Here is an 18,549-nt window from a genome sequence, read left to right on the forward strand (position 1 = left end):
CCCCCTCAGACTGAGGCACACTCATTCACAAAGAACCTGTGGAAAAGGGATCAACTTACAAATACACACTGCACTACAGCAACCAGAGCCAGAAGAGATGCAAATCCACATGAGACTGGGTAGAACTGCAGTATTTTGAGGATCTGTTGGATTGTCCCATCTACAAAGACAACACTAAACCTCCACACGCAATGTCCAGGACAGGGCAGAATGAATATATCCAAGAGCAGGTTCACAACTACAACTCCTTTTTCCAATGCATCAGTATTCCCTAAAACATCATAAATTCATCTTGCAGGCAGCTGACAGTACATACAGCAAACCCAAGGTTTACCACCAGTTATGCCATAGGTCTCCTGTAACTATCCAAAGAGCACTGGGACCTACACTGCCCCTAAGCATATGCTAAACTCCCAGCAAGAGACAAGGGATTTAAGCCCATGATTAAGTTAAAGCAAATGCTCCACTGAATCTTTAAGCCAAACTGTCCCAAGAGTTCAGTCTCAGTGAATGTGGGGGGTTATGTGAAGATTTTTTTTTTTAGAATTTCACTGAGATCCTCTTTAGCTATTTGAGTTATCCATGAAAAATGTTCCCACTTCTCAAGAATCCTTGCAGATGCTTTGATGTTTTACAGACTACTGATGGCTCAAAAAAAGCCCCATAAAACCCGGTGATGGCTTATTCCCAGACAAAAATCACTGTCCAAGAGGCACAGCTTGATGTTATCCCCTGAACACTGACAGCTTCTGAAACCCCACCAGACATAAATTTTCAGAGACATTAAGTGAATCTAATTGACTTTACAAGCAGCAAAAGCTTGAAAAGGTGTTTTACAAATACCAATTTTAAACAGTTTGAATTAAAAAAAAAAAATCTCTCATTAGCATCCCTATTGTACAGTAACTTCTTCACTGCTTGCTTTCTCTCTTTTTTAAGAAATCTCACAATAACAATGTAATTCCACCACGGAGGACTTTATCAGGATGCTCACTGCTGCTCAGCAGCCAGGTATCTGCCTTGCTTTCATTGCTCTGCCTCTCACTAACCATCATCTGAATTAGCACTTGGAAATGGCAGGTGCTCCAAACCAGGCTGTTTTCAAAAGCTTCTCTTCGCAGTTCTACTATTTAACATTATTTTAAATTGGAAGACTACAGATTTAGGTCTTTCCTGGATTCCCACTAGAAGTGTTACACAGTGTTTCTGATGCTGTTATCTAGATCCAGGGAGGATGAACAGATTTGGCACCTCCAAAAAAAGAACAAAAAACCCTGGTCTCAGAAAATGAAGTGGTTGGGCTTGGGGTTTTTTTTTCTTGCACACTCTGAATGCAATAAGGATTTTATATACCTGGTTAAAATGGGAAGGATTAAGTTTGTAAAAAAAGTTATAGGGGAAAAGATCGATGGATACATCTGGAAGTGATATGGGTCAGATGCTCTGAAGAGGGTGTAAGAAATGTTGTTGCTGGCAGTTCATTTGCCTTTAGGTAAAATGTTCTCCCCTCACTAGTGACATGTGGGTTTGTGCACTATTTGCAGCTTAGCAGACACAATATCCTTGTGCTGCTGACTTCTATTTATTTTCTCATCTTTGTTATTCTCAGTCTTCTACCAAAAGAAAGATACTTGCAAGTATTTACTTGCACTCACCACACTAAATATCTGGACAAACTAAGAAGAGAAGAAAGTACATATACAATAAAATGAGGTAAAGGCACATAAATTGAAAAGTTGATGGAAGGAAGGGGAAAATCAGAGATACAGAGGGATCCTGGGTAGGGGACCACAACCCATGGGAAATGCCAGAAGTGATGAGTAAAGCAAGAAGTAGATCAGACCAAAAATCACTGGAGAATTCAACACAGGGATGGACAAGAGAGCTGAGCAGAACTCAAAGGAATGAAAGTATTGCAGTTTGACCCAAGACTGGAAATGTGGGATACAGGGCTACTGTGCTAGGGGATGGAAGAGGGAAAAAAAAAAAAAAGGGAAAAAATAACTCAAGGAATCACTAGTGATTATCTGATACCTGTTAAAGTGAGTATTGAATGCAAGGTGCACTAAGGAGCTACTCATGACGAGACAGCTGGTCCAGCACCCCCAATTTCAATTAGCAGCATGAGCACAGAGCACAAGAGCTGCAACTGTAAAAAGCAAACAAACTTGCACTGCTGATGCTGGTTTCCAAGTCAGGATTCCAGCACACTGGCAAGCGAGAGTGGGAGCAGTTGGTATAACAATTACTGGTGATTGAGGGTAAATCTAGGCAAGCAGCTTACTTAAAAATGTATGTTTTGTCAATGCAAAACAATTGACACATTTGTCCTGAATCACCAAAGGTGGAAAATGAAAGGCAGAGGAAAGCCAGGCTGGCACAAATCCTGCACAGAGCTCAGCCCCCAGCATTGCTGGCTGGGACATGGGCACACAGCTCAGTCCTCCAAGGATCACAGGGGATGGATGCCCCAGCAGCCAGAACTTCAGAAATGGACCCCTCAACAGCACTTCTTCAACTACTGCACCAGTATAAAATACCTAAATGTGTAATTCAAACAGGGCCTGGGATGTCTGAAATCCCAGCACTGACTCAGTATAGATTTAATAGTGCCATGCAAAGCGGGACCTGCCTGAGAGGTAACAAACACTTTACCATATCATGGCTCTATCATGGTCAGTATTTCCTAGGTATACACTTGGCTCTGACCTGTGCTTCTTAAGGAAAGCTCTAACAGCCAACCATTCTGTTTTGGGCTGAACAAAGCATTACATCCCCCACTAAACACAGCTCCTTGCTTCATCATAGTGAAAAAAGAAAGAGGGAGTATTAAATCAGCTTACTTTGAACAAAAACTACCCTTCCTTTTACTTTCCAGTTCCTGAGCTGAAAAAATAATTTTCTCACAAAACCTCTGTTTTTCAGTTTTGCCACTTGGATAAGTCCTAGAAACAACACATGAATGTTAAGTGACAAATATTACTTGCTAGTTACAATTTCAAGCAGGACACGCTGTAGTGGGATTAATACCTTGTATTATTCCATTAGCATTTACACTGTTGCAAATCCCACTTTAAATAACAATATCTCATGTAGCCACTTAAAAATACAACTGTGCTACATGCTTCCTGCTACTAATTTTGAAATGTCTCCTTTCACTCCCAGAATCCCATTTTAAAGCAGAAGCCCAGCTTGGCACTAAGCCCTGGGAATCCCAGGCCTACATTTTAGAACTATCCTGTAAGAAATATAATTTTTTCTTTTTGAAAGAAACTCTTCAAAGAATTATAGAAGACAATGAATGATACTGTACTGTGCTGTCATAAATTGTTAATTGATTGCTGGGGTCCAACGGGTCCATAGATGACTTAAAAGAAAGCTCAAAGCCATCTGTAACAGATACCACAGCTTGTACCTGGCTCTGACCAGACCACTATGAACTAATTTTTGATGCATCCTTAACAAAGGACATGAGGCTTTTTGGTGATTCCATGTGCCCCCCTTACCAAAACACAAAAACAAAAGCCAAAAAAACCAAAACTAACCAACCCAAAAAAACCCCTCAACTCTCACCCCCGCTCCAACCCTATTATTTGGTTACAAGGAATAAATTTGTCAATAGAAACTAGGTAAGACATGCTGCTATCTTTGGATTTTCCTTAAGACTCCTTTCATTAGCCACCTGTCAGGATAACAAAACGATGCCTCAGCTTTCTACAGAATGGAAAAAAAAAAAAAAGGAAAGAGAAAAAGAAAACCTAAAAATACACTTTGAAGCTCCCTGTTTTGCTGATGCAGAAAGTAACAACAAAAGCTCATACATCCCTCACCTCATCACAGAACCAGATACCAGCAAAACACTCTGGGTCTCTTTTTTTGCTGTGGCCTGGAAGGGAGAAGTTCCAAGTATGTGATTATTTGTAACAGATCCCCAGCAGCGCATTACCAAAATAAAGCCATGCACTCTGCAATACACCAGCAAACAACTCTGCGAGCTCCCAGAGTCCCTGAGGGGCTCACGGTCACCCCAAAAGTCATTCCTATCCTGAGAAATTAAATATAACCTACCTGAGTCAAGATCAAAGCCTACAGAAGGAATTTCAGAAATCCACTCTGAAATCCACTCTTCAGGGAGATTTTGAATGGTTTTAAAATCATACATATTCTTAATGTATGATACATAAAAATATTTTTACATAAAACCAGTTTTTTTAATATATTTAGAGGTCTTCAAGTAGAGAACAATCGTCCATGGCAATTTCTAAAGTGTTAAGACCACTGGTGGTACACATTGAGAGACAACAACATGACCACACTCATGGGTAATCCTAGGAGGCTGAATATAATAAATAAATACAACAATGTAAGAATAAGATTTTTCAGTTCATGTTTCTACATCCAAAATTCAGTGCCAAGAGGGGCTCAAATCTTTGTACCTTTAAAACTCCTGCCACTAGTCAGATATCCAACACAGAGCCTAAATTTAGGCTATTATGAAATCTTAACCTGAATCACTTTTGGGCAATTGTTTTAAATCTTGGCCATTCCTAAGAAAGCAAGCGAAAGAAGAAGAGCTGCTGAAAACCCTTTATAAGAGTAATACATTTGCATTTAAACTTGTGAACAAAATTCTGGAGTCAGAACCCCGTTTTGGTTTATTCACTAAGACAGTCCTGAAAATTGCATGCTACCATGCCAGAAAATATTTAACACTGGAGAGAACATTTTAAAAAATTACTCAAAGCTATGATAAGAACCCAGAACACCTGTTGTCCTTGCCTCCTTCATGTTCCTAAGTCCCAACGTGGCTTGTTTGCTGGTTTTGAGAAGTTAACTGCGCCTAAAAAACTACTGATGTTCAATTTACACAACTGGTTAACTCTTGTACTGAAGATTAATGACGAGCACTGGCATGTACTGAGGATCTTAAACACCTGCAAGTTGAGCTTATGTTCAGCAGTATCATATCCACCCAGTCATGGCTCCAACTCAAACACTGCTGCACTGACTGATGGTCATGTCCATGAGCGACTGGCTACTTTTAGAGAGAATTCTTGAATTCATGGGCAAGGGGGGAAGGTCATATTACTCTGAAAAATTTACTATAAAATCTATTTTCATCTAATTTTGACATGGTACTGTGCCAAACTTGTGGATCTAAAGGGAGAGCTATTTTTATGTTATGGGTACGCACATTGAGTAATGGGTGTGTTGCATATGTTCCTGCTCCTGTGATAAATGAATAGGAAGGGGGGAAGGCTGCAGCAGCTTGCCCATAAAAATGTTTACTCCACTGGCTGTGGACGACACAGCCCTGAATCCACAGACTGCTCCCCTCATCAGGCAACTCCAGCTTTCCTATGTTGGCCCTTTGCTGAGAGCATTGCACTTCTACTCTGTACTACCTGAGACCCCCAGAAGTGGGGTGGGGGGAAAGATTTTGTGAGGCAGAAAGACCCTGCAGACTCTCCAGTGGGTTGAGCAGGGCTGGCCCACGTGGCTCAGCACTGCAAGGTACCCAAGTTGGGTCACCTCCTGATCTACCCTAGCTCTTATCAGCAGGGCTGCAGCACTGGGCTGGGGTTCTGCATCGTGCTTGCTGCTGTGACCAGGACAGCCCTTGGCCAGCTCTGGGAATCTGGGGAGGGGGGAGAGCTGGTGCCAGCAGCACTTTGCCCTGCTCACTGTGCCCATGCCCCATGCCTGCAGGACAGGGCTGCCAGATGGAAAAGCCAAGGCTCCAGCACAGCAAAATGAGGCAGGCATGAGTGATGGAGTGCCAGTGTCAGAGGAGGTGGGTTTTGGGAGGCAACCCAACTCTACAGACATTTTACATTACTCAAATAAAACCAAAATATTTCGGCTCATTACAAATGCTGGACAAAGCACATCCCTAACACTTCGAAACATGAGTTGTTTTTCATCTTGCTTCCCAAAAAACTGCACTGAAGATGAGAGATGCCAAACCAGGCAGTTCTGTGCTGCTAAGTTGCAGAAACCCAAAATCAACAGTAGAAATTGCTGAGCTGAAGAATCCCTGATTGTCCCACTTGCAGGAGGTCAGCTTTGGAAATACTTTAACAAAATACTTCCCACTATAAAGTATATGAAAAGTCTGTAATCCTAATCTTATAGGATCTCTCGGCTATGGAGGTCGCATCCCTGGAAGCACTCTCATGGAATTGCAGAGATGCCAGCAGTGATATGCTCACAGGACAGACCAAGGAGACCTAACCTCAGTTCAGCAGTGATAGGAAGCAGAGCTGGGAAACAGCCAGGAGGAGATAAGGACACAGCCTCTCCCGTGGGTTCCCCAGCCCCACACAGAACTCCTCACCACCCTACGTGGCAGTGTGGGAAAGGCAAGCATGAAAAACCCAATACAGGACAGGCAGCTCAGGGGTTTGGCAGATACACGAGGTCAGGGCACTGCATAAGCCAGCAAGAAATGCTGCAGATAGGGATGCTTCAGATTCCAGCTGCCTCTTGGGCACCAGGAGTGGGGCAGGGCTCTCCAAAACCACATTCCTCCACTGGGAAGCAGCAGCCCTGAGCCCTCTCTGGCGTCAGGTAACTGAGCCGCTTCTTTGCAAAGCAAGAGCTCCTCTATTCTTCCCAAACAATGTTATCATTCGGCAGCTTCACTCCTGCTTATCTAGCAGCTTGAGCATTATCCAGAATGTGGAAGAACTGGGCTCTGTGGCTGCCCCTCTGCCTGAGGGCTCAGTGGGGAGAAATACCCCCCCCCACCCCCTCTGCCTGTGTCTTTGGTTATTATTTGGTTTTAGGCATGGCAGAGCAACAACAGCTCCGGGGCTGAGGATCTCCTCCCAAGGTAGACCCAGTATTTTCCCTGTACCCCAAAAGTCACTGGTGCTCACCTCTGAGTCTCCCTAAGGCTCAGCACTTATGGAGCAGAGGTAGCAGGAGCCACACACTCACAACCAGCTGTTCACTTTGCAAACATCTCGCCAGAGGGAAAAAAAACACTGCCAAACAGCCTGATGAAACACACAAATACTCGCTTGTTACTCAAACACCTCACTGCAGGTGTGGGAAACCTCAACGTAGAGGCAGCAAACAGCATCTCACCTGCTCACAACCCAGCTCTGGACCCACCTGAACTGCTGTCCTTCTGGCAGAAGGATAAGATCCCAGAACCTCTGCCAAGACAGGCAGGGCATCCCCTGTTTGAGCTCAGCTGAGGAATGTGCCACCCAAGAGCAGCAAAAACTGAACCCTAATGAACCCCATCCCCCTGCATGCCCTCTTCCTTAGGGCCCTGTCCCCCAGGGAGGCTGGGATACCTGTGCAGGCTCTTCCCGTACACACAGGGGACAAAGGACAGCAGGACAGGAAGGCTCTGCTCACCCTGGATGGAGGCAGGAGAGCAAAGCACCCATCCCCTCCCTGCCTGAGGCAACCAGAGGTGCCCACCTGCCTGCAGAGCAGAAGCGGAGCTGTGCAGCTGCCACAGCCCCGAGCGCGGGTGGCTGCTGTGACCCCGCCTGCAGCAGCACTCCAGCTTCAGCTGCTGCATCACCTGGGCAGATGCCCCAACACCCACCAGGTGCTGCGGCCTCAGCTTCCCAGGCTGCCCATCTGTGCTGTCTGTCCACCCTCCCCTGCAGCACTGGGCACTGCGATGCAGCCTCAAGCTCCTCACCAGTTCCCAAAACCCTGACACAGGCCAGCTGCCACCACCACCACCAGGTCTTTGCACCATCAGGTATGCACACCCCTCAGCAAACCCTGCCAGGACAGCCAGCAACAACTCTTGAACACCCGCAGAGACATGGAAATTCGTCAGCCAAAGCCCCAGCTCAGTTGCTTTGGGGAGCAGCAGTTCTGCATGGGACACAAGGAGTCTTGGTTTCCATAAGCCCTCCAGCTGAGACCTCAGCTGCACAAGAGTCTCTCTAACACACCAACCACTGCAAAAAAACACACAACACAACCAACTGGGACAGAAGCTTGAAGAGACACTGTAAAATTGATTAGTCATCAAAATCATCAGACCATAAAAGAAGCTCCAGCTGTGCTCATCTTTTTTGTGTGGATAAATGCAAGAGGCAGGGCTCTATTTAAAATTAATTCAGTTTTTTTTGGTTGGTTTTGGTTGGGTTTTTTTTTTTGTTTACTAGAGCTTGTTACTCTGGTTGACAATTAAGGCCATTATCCAATTCCTTTCTTTTTCACCATTCCACTAGTCTTTTTTTCATAGTCTTTGAAGAAGGAAAAAAAAGAAAGATAAATTCCAATAAGTGCTATTTTAAAATGAAAAATGAGAGTTTACAAAGAGCTCAGGAAGGTGTTTGAACCATTCAACTTTCTGTTTTAAGACCCCAGCATGCACAACACAAACAATTCCTTTCACATTGACAGCAATTTCAAGTCACACCGCTGTGTACAAGCTCCAAGTTAAGCACTGGCCCAAATGTTCTGCCAGATCTTTGGCATAAGTGTAGGAGGGCAATAGAAAACAAAGATTTTAATTTTGGCTAGTGTACTTCTGCAAAATCACTGTCAGCACATATTTTTCAGTTCATACAAAACCCAGCAGAGGAAAATTCAAACAATAACTAACTTGGAGGCAAGAGGTTCAAAAAACCTGCAGAAGCAAAACTCTAATATGGTGCAACTCATGGAACTGTTCAACATTAATCATTAACCTGGGTGCTCATGGTATCCCACTGCAAACTGGGTCCTTTTGGCTTGGTTAGAAAACTGACCCACACATTCTGTGGATGCTTTCACAATACCACCAAGAATGATCCACTTTAATAGTTAAAATATCCCCTCAATGTAGATGCCTGCCCTACCAGAATCTATTTGCTGTAGATACACTCTACAACAGTACCCCAGCCCAGAGCACCACACAGAGCTGGCTGCCAACAACAGGTTTTTGTGCTTGGGTATCTTGGATTCCAAGGGCAAAAACCTCAGCAAAGCCACAACCAACATCTTTAGCAAGACCTTAAGACCATGTCCCAGTTCTACCTTTGCATTCATCACCCTGAGAAACAGGAATTCATAACCCCACCACAAAAATGCTCCCTTCCTCTTTATCCCATGCTGATAAAGAAAAAAAAAAATTCAAGGAGGAAAACATGGATTCTCTAAAGAAGGAGCAGCAAGCTGGCTGGTCAAACTCCCAGGCCAAGCTGCAGTTATATCAGGTTGGGTTTAACTTGTCTAGTCAAGCTCTGGCCATCTCCAGCCTCCCTGTGACCCTGTCCCCACACCCCATTACTCTTCTCTTAATACCTCACTGAGAAAGCTCTCACAAATATCTCAGCTGCAGAAATACAATGAACCCTTCTCATTCCCACTGCAATAATTTCTGCCTGGGTGTTAATTTGTAAACTAGACAAATAAAAGACAAACTTGGGGCTTGAATTTGTTTTATTGCCATTGTTCTGTCCTTTGGGTAGGATGGGCAATGCCAGTGTGGCACATTGCTGCCTTCCTCTGGATGTTCAGCCAGCCAGCCTTCAAAGTGCACAAAACTCTGGCATTTTCTAGGATGGCTGTGTTTATACTGCTGTCCTATAGGAAAAAAATCCACCAACTGCATTTTTGGAGGAAACAGGAACAAACCACTGGCTCCATGCCTTGTGGCCAGCTACACAAAATAGCACCACATGGATTCATGGCACATGGATGGTGCTGGTTCCAATGCACAGACACCTTTCTCCAGACCCCAAAGCCTCCCTGGTCCCTTTATATCCAACATCACTATAATCAAGAACCTTTAACAAGCACCAACAATCCCATAAATTTGCTTTTTATGGCATGGCAGAAGCCTAATTACATGATTAAATTCTGTCAAAAATTAAAGCCCACACATTTGCTCTAAAATTGCCATGAGCTCTTTCAGGTACCAAATAAAAGCAACGCTAACATTTCAAAGGCATGTTGGCAACACAGCTGAACCAAATTACATTACTGACCCTAAGTAAATTGAAGGCATTACTTTGAGTCCCTTTCCTTTATTTTCTGTATCTGCTAGTGTTATAAATACAGGCACTGTGATCCCTCTCAATTGTGACCACACAAATCCTGAGCACTAACAAGCTAAGCAGCTCACCTATTAACTCCATATTGCACGTTCTTATTCTACTGGAATCTTCTGCTGTTGTCTCCAGCATAATACTTTGCTGGGCCTCACCACAGAGGTGCAGAAATGTTTTGCTATGAACCCTTCTATTTCTTTGACGCCACCTTTAATGAAGATTGAGCTTTTTAAATACAAGTCACACATCACTTAATTTTTTACAAAAACAAGCCCTGTAAATAAAACACACTCCGTGTGTAATGGGACAAAATCTGTATAAGATATGCACTATGATGGGAAGAGAAAGCTAAATTAAGCTAGTTAATGATTGTCATAAGAGAAGCAATATTTTAGAGAAATGTAACATTGCATATTAGACGTGAGGGAAGGATTGTGGCTATTACACTTCCTAGCAGTTCTCTAGAAATGCCCAGGGAGAGGTTTGTCACACCTGGGGAACAGGAATGATACAGCAAAAACATGGTCACATGGAAAAACAACACAGTAGGTACCCAAGAAGAGAGCAGGTACCCCAAGAAGATGGAACTCAGGTGGGAGACCATCCTTGCCTTGCTTTTCCAGCTCACCACTAGCACTCTGTGACCATCAAAAGCAAACCTCAAACCCCAGCTGACTGCCCAGGCATCCCCCTGCTCTTGTCCTCAATATGGATGCATGCCTACAAAAAGGGAAATAGCACCTGACAGGTTCTAAAGAGATTTTTTTTTTTTAACGACCTAAGTTATCTTTTACAGCTTAACAAGGTAATACTATCATTAGATGTTGTCTTTTTAATTATGTGCACGTATGGAACAAAGGGATGAACCCATATTAGGGCAAGCTTATGTGGCAGTAGCCCTTTACATACCTGATCCATGCCTCTTCCAAAACACCTGCATTAAGGAATGATCTTGAATGACATGGGAAGATGGGCTCAATAGCTAAAATGGGCTCATCTGAGCATTTGGGCTAAAAGGTCTTTCATCTCCCTCTCCTCCTGCAGTCAGAGCCAATACCAAATGCACAGGGCAAAGAAACACCAAGCTCAACATGTAAGGGCTGGGGTGGACCCAGGCTGCAGGGAATAACCCGTATCCTCCAGCCTCAGTGTCCCCAGGCACCCTCACCCCAGTCCTCGGGGTGGCTGTGGGACCCAGCAGTGCTGCGCTCCAGGGTGCACAGAGGCTGCCTGGGATGACTAGGCACTTGGGGGAGGGGGGGTAATAAAAAAAACATTAAAAAAAACCAAAATCAGCAAAAAAAAAAAAACCCAAACCAAAACCAGAGATGGCTTTGTGCCTGGTGTGGCTAAAGAGCTGCATTCTGGTGACTTTTGAGCTTGCTCAGTGCTGCTGACAGGAGGAAAAGGCGCCAGCAGCAGGGAGCAGCCATGTTCCCCAGCAGGCTGGGGGGAGGAAGGCTCCCTCAGGGAATTCGTACTCACCTGGCGGTTTCATGTAATATTGCTCAATATCGGACATGTCCGTGTGCAGCGCACAATCGAGATAGTGCAGGATAACTTTTCTACTGAAGTAGTACCTCATGCCCATCAGAAAGACGGGCAAACAGCAGGTCAGCAGGAAGGACTTGGTCACAACAAAGCACATTACTATGGAGATAAGGAAGAGAAATAAACGACACCTGTCAGAAAAGAGAATTTAGTGTTGATTTCGGAATACAAACTCATTATAAAAATAAATCAATAAAACAAGCACAGTCAAAATATACACTTGCAGTACACACGCAGTTCACGCTCTCGAGATTATCGTGTTAAGGGGACGGCGTATCGCGACGAGATAAGCCGGAGAAGTTTATGAGGTCCTGAAGGAGCCGGTGGGGAGGACGCCCCCACGCCACGCCAAGGCCCACCGAGCCCCTGCGGAGCGGGGCCGTGGGGACCCCGAGAGCCCCGCACCCCCCAGGCCCCTTCGCTGTCCCCGGTGAGGCCGGAACGCGGCCGGGTGGAGGAGCCGCGCTGCGGGCACCGCTCTGCAGCCATGTGTTCGCCACTGCGGCAGTGCTATTTCCATCAGCACCGACTCCCAGGGCAGCCACCCTGCCCGTTCCCTTCCTGGGGGGCTTCTGCGGGTGCCTCTGAGCCGGCGGCTCTCTCCGGCACGGCCCAGAGCCACCGGCTGGGTCCCCCAGCTCCCCAACGCCTGCCGGGGGTTCCCCTCCAGCGTGGGATCCCGTCCTCCCCGGTGTCTGGAACATGGGGTGCGACCAGCCTGCAGCCACCGGGGGCAGGAGACCACCCCAAAGCCCACTCGGGGCGAAGGGCACGCATTATTGATTACTGGCATGGAGAGGGGACACCTTGCAAGCGCTATTTTTGGGCATTTAACTCAGGGACGTGAGGTGACCCCGCGGCTCGGTCCGGCTGCAGGGGGTACCCTCTCCCCACGCCGGGGGTGAAATGGGGGCCGCTCACTGGCGGGCCCGGCTGTCTCCAGGCAACACCGGCACGCCGTGCCCCCCCCTCGCCGGGCTGCGCGGGGGCGGCCGGTGCGCGGTGCGCTCCGCTCCCCTCCGCGCACCCCCGAGCCCTGCAATAACCAGAATGACTGATCTACCCTCACCCCCGCCGCGACCTCCCTTTCACGGCTCCCCGCCCTTAAACACCCGCGCAGGGTCGCGCATCCCCGGCGGCAAAAGGCTCCCCCTCCCAGCCCCCTGCCCCCGCCGCAGCGCTGCGGCTCCGCGGCCGCTCCGCACGATGCTGCGGCGCTCCCCCGGCCGCACCGCGCCCGCGGTCCCCGGCGCCTCCCGCCTCTCCGACCATTTTGTGAAGACCCACAGCGGCGAATAAAGCCGGCGCCCCCCTCCCCAAAAGGGAGCGGATACTCACCCGCCAGCAGCCCGTAGAGCAGCTGAGTGAGGGGCTGCTGCTTCAGCCCCCTGAACGCCGTGTTGGGGATTCGCTCCATGATCCCCTCGTAAAAGATGCGGCGCACCACCTCCTGTTCAGAGGGGTGGAATTCGCGGATATAGACATTATCGCGCCTGGGGTCTTCTTTTGGTGGGGTGAGGGGAGGTGGGGGTGAGGGAGGTGAGCCCGCCAAAGAGGGCCACATCTGGGAGGAGGAAACAATGATCGTGTCTTTTTTGGATCCTGGGATTGATTCATGATCTTCCGCCACAATCTTGGTCTCACAAACCATCTTGGGAGACAGACAATGCATGCAAACCGGCCGCGGGGAGGGGGCAAGGAGAAAAACGGGAGGGGAGGTGTCAAAAAATTAACAAAAAATAAAGATTAAAAAAAAAAAAAAAAAAAAAAAGGAAAAAGGGGAGGGGGAAGGAGCGGGGCGCGGAGCCGGCACGGAGACCCGCGGGCAGCGGGGCGCAGAGCAGCGCGGCCGGGCGGGACGAGAGGAAGGAGCCCCGCTGCATTTTCGAGAGGCATTTATAGGGCGGGGGGGGCCGCGGGTCCCCGGGGTCCTAGAGCCCCCCGCATTGGCTGCGCGGGGTCGCCATGTGATCGGGGGGGCGGGACACCTCCCCCTTGCTCCCCCCATCCCTGCACCGCCCCTTGCAAATTACTACGGCGCGGGGTTGCGCGGCGAGTCGGGGGCCGCGCATCCCTGCCTGCATGCATCGGTGCACGCGGAAGAGGGTTATGAATTTATTTTTAATGTATCTGTTTATCTACTGCGAACGCACTGTGCGCTCAGCAGCTTTCTGGAGTAGTCGCTGCGGGTGCGCGGAGGCGCAGGGAAGGAGGGCCGGCCGGCGAGATCCGCACCGCGTCCCGGCGGGCTGCGGCGGCTGCTCCGCCGTGAGTCCTTCCCAGCGGCGGCGCGGCCCCGGCGCGGGGCTCCGCGGAGCGCGCCCCCGCTCCGCCATCCCGCACGGAATGCCCTGCGGGGCCGGAGCGGTCTGGGAGGTGCAGCCACGCGGCCCCGGTTCGTCCCAAACCCAAGTAAATCCCTCTCTCCATCCCTCAGCGCCCCCCGGTCAGTAACTTTTCCTGCCGTGCCCACGCCACTGCGCGGTGCAGAGAGCGCTGCCGGCCCAGACGCCTCCGCGCCCCTCCGCGGGGTGGTGAGAAGAGATGGAGGGGGAGGGGGGATGCGCAGGGAGGAGGACGGGCTCCTCCTCTTCGCAGGACCCGAAAAGCTTCGGCCGCTCCCGGTTGGAACCGGCCGGCATCTGCCCGAGGCATGCGCCGTGCGCGGCCGGTGCAGGGACGGGGTGGGCGGGGGATGCTGGGCGGGGAGACGGGAGGCCCCGGACCCCCCAGTCCCGTGAGGTGCATCCCCCGAGAGCTTCGTCTGCGCCTCCCCCTGCCCGGTGACAGCCCCCAGCCGTAGCAGCTGTGCCTCTCCTCAAACTTCACCTGTGCATCCCCGCGGGACTTGCAGCTCCTGAGAGCCTCAGTGGTGCCTTCACCCGCAGGATGCACCCTATGAAAGTTTCATCTGCGCCTCTTGCTCCGGTAAGGTGCTCCTGTGCACCACCCATGCAGTCATCTCTCGTTAACATCCCTGTATCCCCCTGCCAGGTGCACATGTCCCTGTGAGATGCACCCATGCACCCTCCCTACAAGTTTTATCCCTGCATGTCCTGGGAGATGCACTCTGTGGTCAGGGAGTGTGGTGTGTCTGGAACTCAGTGGGCTTTTCCCTCCCGGAGCTCACAGGCTACGCTTTGGTCCTCAGGAAGATGCAATGACTGGATCTTTGCTTCAAGCTAAAGCTTGATTTCACTGTGATGATTTCATAGTGGTTTCATTGCTTCACTTTTCTATTAAAAATAGTTCAGGAGTATGAGAGAAGGGAGGGGGGAAGGTTTAGATAAGGACTTGGAAGCCTTCCCACCCAGAGGAGCAGTGCCAGCACCCCACAGGCTTGTACTGCATTGGGCGTCCCTGGTGAGAAGCTGCTCCTCGGGTGGCTGTGGGACCTGCTTGTGGCCAGGCACTGCAGCGCTGCCAGGCTGCTGGAGCACCCGCAGAGCTCCCCTTTCTAACGAGCAGTGCCTGCAACTGCAGCTGGAGCGACCCCCAGCTCCCAAAGCCTCTGACTGTCTGCACTGGAGATCAAAACACAGGATTATAAAAGGCACTGTGGCACAGGTGCAGTAGTGGATGACTTGGCCAAAAGAGCATCTCCTGCTCAAAAGTGGAACCTCCCGTGGGAGGGAGATCACCCCAATAAGCAGAGGCAAGGCACATGGCACCCCTGCATCCCCCCTAATATCTCATCAAGGAAGGAGCAGTTGGACTCCTGCACTTGGGAGATACCTGGCAGACCCAAATTCACCAACACAAAGAGTCAGTGGATGGGGGGAAAAAAACTGAAAAAAATCAGGGCAGTGTTTGCCTTTGAATTCTGAAAGCTTTGGTCCAAAGATAGGAGGTTGCTGTTTCAGAAATATAATTAAGATAATGCTTAGTTCCCACATGCCTGGGTTAAGCAGGCATTTATTTTTGTTTCATCCTTTCTAGTCAGATGTACTCCTTATTTATGAAATTACTACAGTAATAAAAACAACTAATTCCTTAAAAAAACAAAACAAAACAAAAAAAAACCAAAAAAAAAAAAAAAACAAACAACTTACTGCAGTTATGTAACAGCCAAGGGAGCTCCCAATTCTGGGCTATGGACCCGAGTGTTTGCAGATGAGTTATCTTTAGACAAGCACTAAATACTTGTTTACTATTTATGCTGCCACATTTGAGCATCTTATGAGCAGTAATGAATATCTCCTGTTCCCCTGAGATAAGGGGGTATCATGCTTGGCCACAGCAAGGGAACTGAGGCACAGAGGGACGCAGTGATTTGTGCACCATCATGCAGTGACTCAAAGAAGGCACAAAGCACTGGACCGAATTTCCCGAATCTTTCCTCACTGTATGGATGCCAAACTTTGCCTTTATTATTCCGAAGCCAGGATTCAGCTTTCTTTGTAAATGGGGGTGGAGGTTCTGGGGGTGCTGCACCATGGGGAGTAGGGGAGGAGGGAAGGGGGAGCTGAAAGCTATGACTGACCAAAGCAAATGCCAGTGAAAATTAAGGGCCTCCGAAATCAATTGCAAAAGCCAGTCAGGTTCACAGACGGCAGATTTGGGTCCCTGGAATGAAAAGGATATTGTTAACAGCAGCTTGCTGGCAAGGCAACTGCTCTGCCAGGAGCTTTTGGTCTTTAAGAAAACAGTTGTCATCCCAAGTCACTGAGGATTTTACTCTTGAGTTTACTTCTGCCACTTCAGGACCTGAGGGTAAATCTCCCACATGCCATGACCGACTGCTGAACCTCACGGATAGAACTAATTTAATTAAGATGGACAGTTTAAAGTTTGAATGTCGTGCCAGTGCTCTCAGCAGCTCTCGCTGCTCAGTGTAAAACAGGAGATTGTACAGATGTTTGATCCATTGGTACGTCGGGGAAAAAAACCTGGGATAATGAGGGCAGGCTGTGTGACTCTGGGGCCTGAGGAGATTTGAGTATTTCAGTAAGAAACATGCTTTGCCTTCAGCAGGTCTGCTTTAGGCTGACTTAGCTTTGGATTAGCACATCAAACCAGTAAGCCTTGGAAATGCCATTATTTATCCTTCCCAAATCAGCAGCTCTCATCTTGGGTCAAGGGGAGTCACTCCCTCCCATGAGCCCTAGGAAACACCCAGCAAATGTAGAACAGAATTACCAATTCCCCTGCTGACAAGATGATGCCCTGTTCTTTTTCTGAAATTTTAGGTTTTCTGTCCAACCCTGGGCTTTGCATGACTTGAAACATCTTCCAGCCAGATTTTACTGTAATTCTTGAAGCAGTGAGATCTGTGCGATTGCAAATCAGGGAAACAATTCAGGAAGAGCAGTTGCTCTCCCAAAGCACCTATACCTAAGGAGTGGGGAACACCAAGGCAAACCTGTGTGACCCACTGCTCAGTGTCTGCTGGACAAGGAGAGGCCCTGCTGCCTCTTCTGCAAGAGCTGCAAGCAGCCACAATCCTTGGCTCATCAGGGGCTGTATCTATCAACCTCCGCAATTAACTGTTTGACAGCAAAAGCTGCCCCAGGTTATATTAATGCAGTGATTCTGGAACAGCTCATCCCAGCAGGATGAGGCTGTCTATTAGGGATGGCTCCCACCCTGTCCTTTGCAATGTCTCCACCGGTGAGCAGGGGAGAAGATATTCAGGTTTAAAGATCTTCTCAACTGCCTCCAGGTTCTCCTTCAACCTGGACCTTGGCAATTTCAGCTGTTTTTTCCACACTTGACCCAAGATGCTCAGAGCAGGCTGAGTACCCCCTGCAACTTTCTGTCAAAGCAACTTCCCACCCTCCTGCTTTGCTGGGCTGGGGGAAAAGTAAAAGCCTCTTTGTTGACTGCAGATGTGCATATGAATGTGAGGCATTTGCCTAATAAATATCTTCCCAAAGGGGGATTAATTAGCATCCCAAGGTTTTCTCATTGCACTCCCTCTGACTGCAGCAGCTCTGCAGCACCTTCTATTAGGGACGCTGGTTTCCTGCTGAGAGCGTGCGCTGTCCCCTTTCCCACTGCACAGACCCCCAGGGCTGAGGATTCACAAATCTCCTGCTCAGGAGCCAACACTGGCAGCAGCTCCCGTGCTGTGCAAGTGTCTGGCAGTAACCACACACACATTCTGGTTTCCGCAGTCCTGCCATTCACTGTGACCCATCCCAGCAGTGATGAAGGCTCCCTCCTTCCCTGCATGTCTGGATGCTGTGAATAAGTCACTATAAAACCTGACATGCCAAATTATTTCCAACTGGTAAAAATCCATGAATTGGTAACCAGGGCCAGTGGTGGACCAGGACCAGGTAACCAGGACCAGAGGTGGGATCTGCTGACACACACAGATCTCTGCTGGTATTGGAGCTGGCTGGCTTTTGCTTTGGGCACAGCAAAGTGGGAAAACAGGCCCCTTTGGAGTCATGGAGCCTCACAACCCAATGTAGATCTCAGATAGAATGAATCATGTGCTAAAAGCAGTTGAGTTTATATATAAAAGGAAGTTAAGGGTGACTAGCTCAGCTGTGTAAGTCTCCCCGGGGGATCTCTGAAGATTAATCTCTTCCTACAACTTTTTTGGGCTGAAAGAATTTTGTGGGTTGTGAATTAAATACGAATGTTTCCCAAACACTGTGCACACCCACGGCTGGCTTTATCCTCTGTCGAATGGGGATTTTGGAACTTGCATGTACATTTAATGTACAATAACATCTATGTTGAAGAAAACCCATTCTAGATCAAAGCAACATTAAAATCTGAGCTATGTAGCAATTACTTGGAGATTTATCTAAAGCATCTCAGTGCAGCCATCAAGAATACTTTCAAACAAAGAAGTGTTCAAGGCCAGAATGGATGGGGCTCTGAGCAACCTGGTCTAGTGGACCTGTCCCATGGCAGGGGATTGGTACTGGATGATCTTTAGAGTCCTTTCCAATCCAAACCATTCCATGATTCTGTAGAGATTTTAAGCATCTTCATTTAAGGAGTAGTATTTTCTGACACTGGATAT

General features: G+C 48.2%; 1 protein-coding gene across 1 annotated transcript in view; it reads right to left on the reverse strand.

The window, feature by feature from the left end:
* The window catches only part of NAT8L (N-acetyltransferase 8 like), a 32,854-nt gene extending 19,497 nt beyond the window's left edge, over positions 1 to 13,357 (reverse strand). Inside the window, exons 1-2 of the mRNA XM_053976600.1 lie at positions 12,906 to 13,357; positions 11,502 to 11,666 (exon numbers count right to left, since the gene is read on the reverse strand). Of these exons, the coding sequence (XP_053832575.1) occupies positions 11,502 to 11,666; positions 12,906 to 13,239 (499 nt within the window). The 5' untranslated portion in view covers positions 13,240 to 13,357. The remainder of the gene's footprint in view (positions 1 to 11,501; positions 11,667 to 12,905) is intronic.
* Positions 13,358 to 18,549: the final 5,192 nt, after the last annotated feature.

This window comes from Vidua macroura, chromosome 4 (genome assembly GCF_024509145.1).
Source record: "Vidua macroura isolate BioBank_ID:100142 chromosome 4, ASM2450914v1, whole genome shotgun sequence".
Classification (NCBI taxonomy): domain Eukaryota; kingdom Metazoa; phylum Chordata; class Aves; order Passeriformes; family Viduidae; genus Vidua; species Vidua macroura.